General features: G+C 52.8%; 1 protein-coding gene across 1 annotated transcript in view; it reads left to right on the forward strand.

The window, feature by feature from the left end:
• The window catches only part of Slc5a10 (solute carrier family 5 member 10), a 47,147-nt gene extending 36,263 nt beyond the window's left edge, over window positions 1-10,884 (forward strand). Inside the window, exons 10-15 of the mRNA XM_052194439.1 lie at window positions 5,047-5,154; window positions 7,457-7,607; window positions 9,811-9,979; window positions 10,067-10,282; window positions 10,487-10,544; window positions 10,651-10,884. Of these exons, the coding sequence (XP_052050399.1) occupies window positions 5,047-5,154; window positions 7,457-7,607; window positions 9,811-9,979; window positions 10,067-10,282; window positions 10,487-10,544; window positions 10,651-10,757 (809 nt within the window). The 3' untranslated portion in view covers window positions 10,758-10,884. The remainder of the gene's footprint in view (window positions 1-5,046; window positions 5,155-7,456; window positions 7,608-9,810; window positions 9,980-10,066; window positions 10,283-10,486; window positions 10,545-10,650) is intronic.
• Window positions 10,885-10,951: the final 67 nt, after the last annotated feature.

A 10,951-nucleotide genomic window follows, 5' to 3' on the forward strand; every position in this document is an offset into this window, starting at 1 on the left:
ACACTCTTGTTCTCCATGTGCACCGAGCAGATACAAATTAGTCCTGAGCCCAGCTGCCTGCTGGGTTCCCACCTATCTTAACCTGGTGCACTTCACATGCCTGAGCCCTGCGACAGGAAAGGGTGGAGAGGACCAAGCTGTGCTCGGACAGCTCTTGGCTGTCCCCCAGTAATGGAGAGCATTGGGTCCGTATCTAAGGGCAAGATGTCAGGTGCAGGTTGGCAAAGCCCTCCAGACAGAGGGCTCCTTCCTGAAGCTTCTTGTTCCAGGCTGCCAAGCCATACTACCCTGTCTTTCTAGCCTACCTACCACCTCTGGGCCAGGACCAAGCTGGTCTGAGTCCCAATAGATCCTGACCTTGGCCTACTGAGGACTGGCTCATGACATCCTCAGACCGCTCCAGACTTGTCCTCACTGGCCATTTTCTTGCGAGGCCTCCTTGCCCTGCACCCACTGCCTTCAGAGCCTAGTTAGCACCCTTGGGGTCCTCATCATTGATCCCCAGACTCAAACCCTTCACCCCTAACCTCTGAGTCCGCATCAGGCCTTATACCAGGTGAACACTGTGGTTCCACACGGGCTCTTGTTTGGCATTCTTGCCCGCCTCAGGCACCTGAATCACCTCCTGACCTCCCATTCCCAAGGAGCAGAGAGGGACAGTGGTGTGAGTCTTCAACCCTCAACAAAAACGTGCTGGCCCTCAGTTTACCCTCTTGTTCTTACCACTTCAGAGTTCCTGGCTTCACTAGAGAACCTGGTCCTCTGGCTGGAAGGCTCCTTATCTGCTCCACTCTTGGTCAAGTCACAAGAAGCTGTAAAGAATGAATGGGGAAGCTATTCAGACCTTTAGCCAGTTTTCCCCAGTTTCATCTGATAGGACTGTCTTGGCTGGAAAATCCTTAGGGTCATCCACAGAGGTGTATCAGATCTCACCTGTGTGTGTGTGTGTGTGTGTGTGTGTGTGTGTGTGTGTACGCGCGCGCATTGAGGAGGTAGGTATACAGCCTTGTCATTATGTATAGATTTAACAACCATTACCATCAAGATGTGCACACCTCTAATCCCAGGACTTGGAATGCTTGGCAGGAATTACAGAATTGCAGGCTCGAGGCCAACCAGAGCTAGCAGGATTGTGACACTGTAGAGCCCTTACTTATTAGAACTAAGCAGCCAGGTTCCCCGCCCCAACTCTGGCAGCCATTTTCTATCTCCTGATCCTGTGGAAATGACAGCAGTATCATTAGCAAATCTCCTGAGTGCGGTCTAGAGCTCTGGGCCATCTTCTAGCCCCACCAACAGTGTGAATGTCTTTCATGTGGCTGACACATGCTCATTATACATTTGCATGTGTGTGTAGGATATTATTGTGGTTACTTATTTATTTTGCAGTGCGAGGGATGGAGCCTAGCCTTTTGTATGGTAGACAAGCACGCTATACTCCAGTAGTCTTATTGTGCTATAAATCCTGATGGCTTTTGTTGTCCTAGTTAGGGTTTCTATTGTGCTGATGAAACACCATGGCCAGTAGCAACTTGGAAAGCTTAAGGGTTTATTTTCCTTAAACTTCCAGGTAACAGTCCCTCCTCCAGGAAAGTCAAGGTAGGAGCTCAAGGCAAGAACCCAGAAGCTGGAATCGAAGCTGAGGCTGTGGAGGGTGCTGCTTACTGGCTTGCTCCCCAGGCTTTCTCAGTCTACTCTCTTAGAGAACCCAAGACCACCAGCCCAGGGATGGCACCACCCACAATGGACTGGGCCCTCCTATATCAATCAACATTTAAGAAAATGTCCTGCAGGCTTGTCTATAGCCTGATCTTAGGGAGACATTTTCTCAATGAGGTTTCCTTTTCTCACCTGACTCTAGCATCTCAGGGGTCTGCCTGCCTTCTGTGTGTCCTCTTCAGTGAGGGTCTGATGTAGCTTTGCCCAGTTCCTGATGATTTCCTCTCTGTTGCTGAGCCTCTGGCGCTCTTTGTGTATTGTAGAAACAGAGTCTTTGGCATGTAGAGGATGTGTGGTCTCTCCCGGTCTGCAGCACGCCTCACAGCACCGAACAAAGGTTGTACATTCTGTCACTTCACCAGCTCTACCGTCACAGATCATGCTTTTGGTGTAGTGTCAAAGAACTTTTGACCTAGCCCCAAGAGTTTGATCTGTTGTTAATATTCCAATCTGTGATCAGTTTTGAGCTGAGTTTACAGAAGGTTTGATAGTCAAGGTTAGGTTTTTGTCATATCCAGGAGGAAACAGCCTTGGAGACATTAAAGCATTACTCAGCACTGTACAGCAAGAGTCTGGGAAAACCAGTTTCCATCTGGAGCCCGTGCACCTTCTCCCAACACCTACTAGCCAAACAGCATGTGAGCAGGCCCTTGAGATGGCCAGGATGTCCTCGATGGAATGTGGCAAGCATCTTGATTCATTGCCCTTTAAGGCCATGCATCAGAGCTTCCTAGGAGAGGGTTATTCAGTTGGTCAACAAACTTAGGCAGCATTTACCATGTGTTGGCTGTGCTAGGCATGTCTGAAACCCAGGATTCTCTCAGGGACCTCATAGCCTTAGTGTGATGGGGAGCAAGTGACGGAAGTTGTAAGGTTATTGGTGCTGAGGAGGGTGTTGCTACCAGACCTGGAGAAGCCAAACATCTGTGAGTTCAGAGGAATGAGTTTAAATCCCTTCAGCTTATGAGGAGGGAAGGGAGATCCGAGGAATGGGAACAGCAGATGCAGAGACTCAGAGATGTCCCCAAGACCTGGGTGCTGCCTGCTCTTGGGGGATGAAGGTGGTCAAAGGGTCAAGGTTTGACACAGTCCCGTCCTTGTGACCCCTGTGGAGTATGGGGAAATGAAGTGGAAACTTCAGGTTTCTTTGGAAATCAGTTGTGTTGGATGGTGCTTTTCTGAGGCAGACAGAGTGTTTTCGTGAAGAGGACACAGGTGAAAGGCCAAGGCAGACACAGGTGAAAGGATGTTTTGTTAAGGCATACATGTAAAAGAACACATGATGTTAAGAAGGCCCCAACAGACAGTAGATGATTCTGGATGGTATTGGTACACCTTACCATTGTTTATCAGTCATTGTTTGTTGGGACTCCATAGAGAGAAACACACCAAAACACTTCCAGTAGTGTGCTGTGGTTTCTTGCTGCTTCTGAGGACTCAGATCAATTGACAGAGTGATGTCAGCTGATGCAGACTCCCATGCTGAGGCAAGACTCATGGAGGACACTTGATGTTTGGAGGGAGTATAAGTAGGGCCCAATGGACAATGCAACACTTCTCCGTCTTGAGTCTTTGCTGATCTTTGCTTTGTTAAGAAAGGCACAGTAAAGAACTTCTCCTGGTGTCCCTGGTAGTCCTGGTCCCTCCTGCTGACTTGTGCGGATTCTGCCGAGGCCTGGCTGTCTCTGCTAGGTCGTGCCACTGCTGCTGATTCATGTTTGCTATCCCGACACTACCGACCTGGACTGCTGGTGTATTTGTGTAGTGTTTGTGTGTGGATCAAGCTGATTCCAGTGAACTGCACCGCCAATTTCCTGACAATGCAGATGGGATTTGCTCCAAAGAACAATTTCTAAACAGGTCCACTGCTCCTGTATCCTAATAACCTTTCTTTTCCACTACTTCTGGTGGGTGGTGGGCTAGAAGGGAGGTTTAAGAACCATTATTAAAATTAGGGTTGAGAAAAATTAAAGCTTACAGGGAAACCTCCAAGGATGATGATCCGGACAAGCTATGGGCAGACTGGTAGGTAGACTTGGCACTGGCCACAGGGCAGGAGGATGGGGGAGAGGGAGTTCCCAGCTCTGGTATGGCACCTTGCAGGGTGGACAGATGGCCTGGTAAAGCAACAGTCTGCAAGAACCCCCTGGCTACAGAAGTCAGAACCCTTGCTGGCTCCAACTGCCCCAGAGGTGGCACTCTGGGACTCTATCAACCTCTGCTGCTGTCCAGCCCAGGTATCCTTAGGAGGAGCTCCTGTGAGGAGTCTGAGTCAGGCACGGTGAACTTGGGGGTTCCCCTCACCTGGCTTTAAGAGTCATTATGTGCTGGGATGCTGTTTCTTCCTCCCAGGAGGTTTGGGTTCTTCAGTGGCAGAACCAGCAGGGCTGGGCCAGGATGCAAATCTATGAGCCCCAGGCCCAGGAGGTCTCAGGAGCCTTCTACGCAGACCCAAGCTTTCTTCTGGGACTATCTGTGTGTCTCAGGCAACCATTTCTTCTTCAGTGCTGTAACTTCCCCAGGTTAGGAGATGGGAGAGAGTACCTGAACTGTGTGGGGTTGGTCCTGAGAACCTTTCTCCCTTTTCCTCCTAAGTCCTTCCTCCGTCCTCCCTCTTCCCTCCTCTCACTTACTCATTCTTTCATTCAGCAAAAGTTCAGACTGTCTTCTCTGGGCCCAGCCCTGGGCTGGGTGATGCCTGGAACTTGAGATGATTCAAACTGGTGTCTGCCCTTGGGGTGCTCCAGTACTGGTGAGGAAGGAGGCATAGTAAACAAACAAGAGGAACTAATCCTGCCTCAGGAACTCTAGGCAGGTGGACAGGTGGGGGCAGTCAGGAGCCTCGGGGGAGCAGGAGATAGACAAAGGTGGCCATGGGTGTTAATAGGACAGTGGCACACGGGGAGGAGAGCCTGTGTCTGCAGAGATGTGGAGGCATTCAAGCTCAGGTTGTGTACAAAAATGCACAAGCAGGTAAGATGGTCCCGGGAGCTGGGGTGCTAGACAGAGGCTATGGGTGGTGTGCTGCTCCATGATGTGCAGGCGTTCATCCCCTCTCTTGCCTCTCCTTCCCACTTTAAGGATGGTGGTTGAGACTGGCGATGGGTGGATGGGTGGAGAGGCAGCAAGCGCCAGAACAGGGTCACAGGTAAGGCATAGCACCAGGAACCCTGGCTTGGAGCTGGGAACAGGAAGCAAGATGAGGGCTAGTAATGGAGGCAGCAGCAGGGAAGATAACCAGAGGCCAGAGCCCCAGGGGCTAGCTCTGGGAAACTGGTGTGTGTGTGTGTGTGTGTGTGTGTGTGACACAGGTATTATTTCTCACAGATGATGTAGGCTGTGTCGTTCCATCTGAGTGTCTGCGAGCCTGTGGGGCTGAAATTGGCTGCTCCAACATTGCCTACCCGAAGCTGGTCATGGAGCTGATGCCCATAGGTGAGTGTCTGTGTCATGTACAGATGAAAAGTCACGGTGAGTGAGGGCTTGAATTGTGGGGTCTACTCTGTATCCTGTACGAGTCCCTGTGCCATCCAGTCAGCCAGACAGAAGTGCCCATAACTAAAACCCAGGCTTCCCACACCAGCTCTTTCTCCTTCCTCAGACCCCTTGGCTGGGCTCATTTGCATTTGGTTTCCAACACCCTATGGAGCTGTAGGGGCAGACCATCTCTACTGGCCTCGGAGAGCTCCTGCACATGCAGATGATAGACGTAACCCCATGCAAGAAAGTGTTCATACACATAAAAGAAATCAATCTTAGCCAGGCGGTAGTGGTACACGCCTTTAATCCCAGCACTTGGGAGGCAGAGGCAGGTGGATTTCTGAGTTCAAGGCCAGCCTGGACTACAGAGTGAGTTCCAGGATAGCCAGGGCTACACAGAGAAACCCTGTCTTGAAAAAAACCAAAACAAAAACAAAAACAAAAAAAAGAAAGAAAAAGAAAAAAAAGAAATCAATCTATCAATCTTAAAAAATAAAGGGCTAGACAGGTGAGGTGACTTACCAAGGTCACAGGCATGTGTGTCACCTCTACAAAAAGACTGCCTACTGCCTTTCATGACCTTTTCATGAACGCCTTCTCTTATGAAGAAACTGAGGCCCAGGATGGTATACAAACGGAAGTCCACTGCTCATGCCTTTGAGATCAGGAGTCCAGGACCCTCAGCACCCATAGTTACAAGACTGAGCTCCAGCCGGGCGGTGGTGGCGCAGCCTGTAATCCCAGCACTCTGGGAGGCAGACGCAGGCGGATTTCTGAGTTCGAGGCCAGCCTGGTCTACAGAGTGAGTTTCAGGACAGCCAGGGCTACACAGAGAAACCCTGTTTTGGAAAAAAAAAAAAATGAGCTCCCCAAAGATTACTGTTGCCAGTGAGAAGAGCCACGGGCAGGCTTTGGCTTTCCCCCATGGTTCTTTGTGGCAGCCACGCTAATCAAGTATTGGGTAGGGAGTTGCCCCAGCCAAGGAGGTGTGCAAGCAGAAGCAATAGTCTGGGGCTGAGGGAAGTCTCACGCTAAGCCCAGGTCTCTGAGACCTGCAGTCTCCACTCATCTGGATGCTCAGATTCGTCCCTCCATCCTTCCCATAGGGCCAACTCCAGATGTGGATACACAGACCTGGGAATAGGCCTTGGCTTTGCTATGTGCCAGTGGAGTTATGTCGAGTAGGCCACTTGTCTGCTTGGAGCCTGATGTCCTCATGTGTAAATTGGGGATAATGAGTCTACCCACCTTAAGGGTTGTTGCCAGGATTAAGCCTAATGACTCACAGACAATGCCTGGCACAGGGCCTGACCATACTGTGGACTCCCACCTTAGGCTTCCCACTTCCCCTTCCATACTGAGCCAAGGACTCAGCCCAGCACTGACATACACTTGTTGGGTCTCTAGCCCTTTCTAGGTCTTGAGCTCCCTGTCTGAGAAATGGGTACAATAAATACCAAGTCAACCCACTTCCTAAACACCAAGGAGGTGGGGCAGGAAAATGTTGGGTGAACCACAACTTAACTCAGTTTCCTTGGGCCCCATCCTAGTCAGCCTGAGTAGTGACCAGAGCAGGTCACAGGACGCCTGGAAGTCATACTGCAGAACTGAGGTCAGGCTATACCGCCACCCCTTTCTAGGAGTGGAAGGAGTCTGTCTGCTAAAGAGGAGGGAACACATAGGAGGTGACCAGACTGAGCACCGCAGCACTAAGTGTTCTGAGCCCGCAAATCCCCAAATACTGCCTTGCCTAGCTAGGGCCCTCTCATTCACAGGAAATAGCAGGGTGGATTTCTTATGCCTTCCTTCCACCAAGCTCTTTCCCAGAGACAAGAAGTAATCCACCATGCCTGCTGGAACTTGCTGTGTACAGGAAGTGGTGTGGCAGGGAGTTCCAGAGAGTAGGCCACTGTCTGTCCAGGCGTGGCCTCTCAGCACAGGGTCCCTGGCCCACCATTCTGCCCCTGTCCCTGAAGCTGTCTTAGGTTCTTCACTCTCAGGTGGGTTGGATCTTCCCGCAATGACGTGTTGGGGCAAAATGGTTTGTTGGCTCAGGATCGACAGAAGGTAGACACCAGCACTGAGAACAGCCCAAGCACTGGGTAATTACTTCCTGGCTTCAGGCTCCACCCCCTTTCAGAAGTCTCCCACAGCCCTGCCCTGGGCTGCACCGCGAGTCCTGCTCATTTCCAGTATCCGCAGCGTGCTCCCTCCCCCGCAGCGCAGGGTCACAGTGGGGGCTCTGTTCTGCCCACAGGTCTTCGAGGGCTGATGATCGCTGTAATGATGGCGGCTCTCCTGTCATCCCTGACCTCCATCTTCAACAGCAGCAGTACACTCTTCACCATGGACATCTGGAGGCAATGTCGGCCCAGCGCGGGAGAGCGGGAGCTGCTGCTGGTGGGGCGGTATGGGAGAGGCAGGAAGGGGCTTCCGTTGCGCCATTATCTGCCTGTTCAGGTCCTCAGCAGATTCGGGTTTTGAAGCATGCATAGGAATTTGCTACACAGAGAAAGAAAGAGGCCAAAGTATCTGGGGTACATTTGTCAGCTTCCCCAACTACACCAGAGATCTTTCTGAGCTTTCTGGTTTGCTCAGGCTACCCTAAATGGAACCCAGAGTAATCCTCAAACTGGCCACACCCAGGCCACAAGGGTGCCCCTGTCTCAGGCCTCTTGGGACCTGCCATTTCCTCCTGCCACTCAGTTTTAACGTACTCAGTCCAGCACTCAGCCCACCGACACCATCTGCTGTAGTCCCGTCCTCTGTACTCTGTAGAGTGAGCACTCCCCACTGTGCTCCGGATGCCTCCCTCCCTCCCTCGAATGAGGGACCATAATAAGTCCAAACGAGCCCCCTGGAGGACACTTCTGCCCTGCCCTGCGCTTGGCCCTGTGTGTGGTGGGACAGGCCAGGGCGATGGAGAGTGGGCACCTAGTGTGCCTGCTCCTTTCCCACTAATGAAGACTTCTCCTGGAGCCTGGCTGCCAGGCCTCAGGCAGGGGCTCTCCCAGTAGTTGCCCTGTGATGTAAAGCAACCAGCTTCTGTGAGAAGAGCCCTGTTGGGGCATGCCTTCTAGTCAGGGTGCCGTGAGCTCATCTGCAGGCAGGGAGCCTCTGGCCTTTGTAGCCAGTCAGGTTCTTATCTACCAGATCTGGTCACATGACTTCTGGCCACCTGTTTGCTCCTGGCTTCTCTGTAGTTGCTTTGTGACCAGAGGCTAGTCCTTCTGAAACAGCTTTTTCCTTGAAAGAAACCTCTTCAGATTCCCATCTCTTAGGCCCTGAATCTAGACATCTCCCTGTCCCACAATGGGTACCCCATTCTCTGGCCCGGGACTGTAGTAGCCCTAGCAGCCTCGCCAGTGGCCCTCATGCCTTCTGTCTCCCTGGTCTCCCAGAAGCTGACTCTTCATGGTTCTTACTGTAAGCCAGAGAGCTGTCAGAGGTAACCGAGTTGGGGTGTTGTGAATGGACAGTGGTGCCCCTTTACTTCAATCCCTGCTGCTGCATTCTGTCTCTTCCCTTGGTTCTATGTCCATTGGGGCAATAATGGAGAACTCAGAGCCCCCTCCTCCCCAACACACACTGCTCCAGCCACCTAGGAGAGATTGGAAGTGAACGCCCCCTGGAGGTTGTTTTAGGAAGTGGCAGCGGCCTCTTCATCCGGGACGAAGGCAGGGTACGATGATGGTCCGAGGTCTGTAGTGAGAACACAAGGCCCTGGAGCTGCTAGGCCCTCCGGCTGGAGGGTGGAGGGCGTGTCTCTGGAGGCCACCTGGCTTTGAAGAGGCCGCGCCCAGCTGTGCGCCAGTCTAAGGGTTAATTAGCCTCAATCAAAGCGGCACCTCCTCTTTCTTCCACCCTCTAGCCCCAGCCTGGCCAGATGCAGAGTGGGAAGGTAGGGGGGTGGGAGGAGAGCCCCACCCCACCCCCCACCTACCTGCACACAATTCCTCAGTCCTGCATGGTGCCGGGCATGGGCTCGCCCACTTTACTTCAGGCTGAAGGGATGGAAAGAGAATTCAGCCAGGGGATTCCAGCACTAGCAGAGTGGCACCTTCGAGGCTTCAGGATTCCCCCAAGGCCCCTAGACCTACACTGACCCTGGGTTCCCTCAGGCGTGGGACGGGTGGGAGGAGTGGGTAGTTGTTTGCAAAGCCAACTCCAAAGTACCATGGCTCCAGTAAGGCTTCTGGAGGAGCGAAGTGCCGGAGGGCCGCTAGTGGGTAGGTTGGGGTCACCCACCAAGGAAAGACTGAGCTGGGACAGTGCGGTTTCTGCCAAGAAGTCAGAAGATCTGTGAGTGTTCTAAGTCCCACCAGGCTGGCTCAGATACCAGCCAGATCACTGTGCCCGAATGCCTGGAGAGCTCCGGAAAACACTGCCGGACCCAAGCATGCGCATGCCTGTAGACTGCTTCCACACAGAGCAGAGAAGGCAGAAGCAGAGCTGAGTGACAGCAGGGAACCACAGCAGGAAAAGGCGCAAGCGCCCCTGGTTCTTAGTGGCCTGTGTGAAATGGGCAGAGGGGTCCAGAGGCAGGTTTGGGGGAATGGGGGGTGGGTAGGTGTGCAGAGCTGAGGCAGGGCTGACCTCTGCCGCCTGCAGGCTGGTCATCGTGGTGCTCATCGGTGTGAGCGTAGCCTGGATCCCGGTCTTGCAGGGCTCTAACAGTGGTCAGCTTTTTATCTACATGCAGTCAGTGACCAGCTCGCTGGCGCCCCCTGTCACCGCCATCTTCATCCTGGGCATCTTCTGGAGGAGGGCCAATGAACAGGTAGGTGGCACAGACAGATCTGGTGGGGCTCCCTTAAGGGTACCCCGCAAGTCCTTTGAGTTCTTCATCTGTCTCTCCTTTCCCCAGGGAGCCTTCTGGGGCCTGATGGCCGGGCTGCTGGTGGGCGCCCTGAGGCTGGTCCTGGAATTCCTGCACCCGGAGCCCCCATGTGGCCAGATAGATACCCGGCCGGCCCCCCTCCGCAGCATACATTACTTGCATTTTGCCATTGCCCTCTTCCTCCTCACCTGTGCCGTGATGGTCGCTGGGAGCCTACTGAGCCCGCCCCCTCAGCAGGGACAGGTGAGGCAGTCCTGTCTCCTGACCCGTCTCTGATGGAATCCTGTCTCTGCCCTTTTCTGACTCCAGATATTCCCACGGTTGACTCCTAACCCTTCCTGGCCCAGACCTCCATCTTTGTTTGAACTAAGCTTCCTTTAACTGACCTGCATCTTCTCTGGGGCTGTTCTGTCCTTCCACATCTCTTTGAAAACCTTTTCTCTGCAGATTGAAAACCTTACCTGGTGGACTCTGGCTCCGAACTGGTCCTTAAAAACCAAAACAGGTAAATGGTTAACCCAGGCATTACTCCTCATCCCCCCCTCAGGCTGGGGCTGGAGGTATGGACACTATAGTCTTCATCCCTCACTGGCTACCTCACCCTCCTCTAGGTGATGGCCAAACACCCCAGAAACGTGCTTTCTGGACCCGCGTGTGTAATTTCAACGCCATCTTCCTCATGTGTGTCAACATTTTCTTCTATGCCTATTTTGCCTGATGCTGCCACCACTCCAGGGGGAAGGTGGGACCCTCAAGCCCTCAGGACCACCTTCCTTCCTGGGCTGGACATGAAAGCCCAGGGGAACAGAATGTGCCCACAGATATACAGTGGGTCAATACCAAGTGTCGGTAGACATGAAGCTCTGAAAATACAGTGGAGAAACATTTCAAAAACAGCACTTAAAAAAGTCA

This window comes from Apodemus sylvaticus, chromosome 10 (assembly GCF_947179515.1).
Source record: "Apodemus sylvaticus chromosome 10, mApoSyl1.1, whole genome shotgun sequence".
Classification (NCBI taxonomy): Eukaryota; Metazoa; Chordata; class Mammalia; order Rodentia; family Muridae; genus Apodemus; species Apodemus sylvaticus.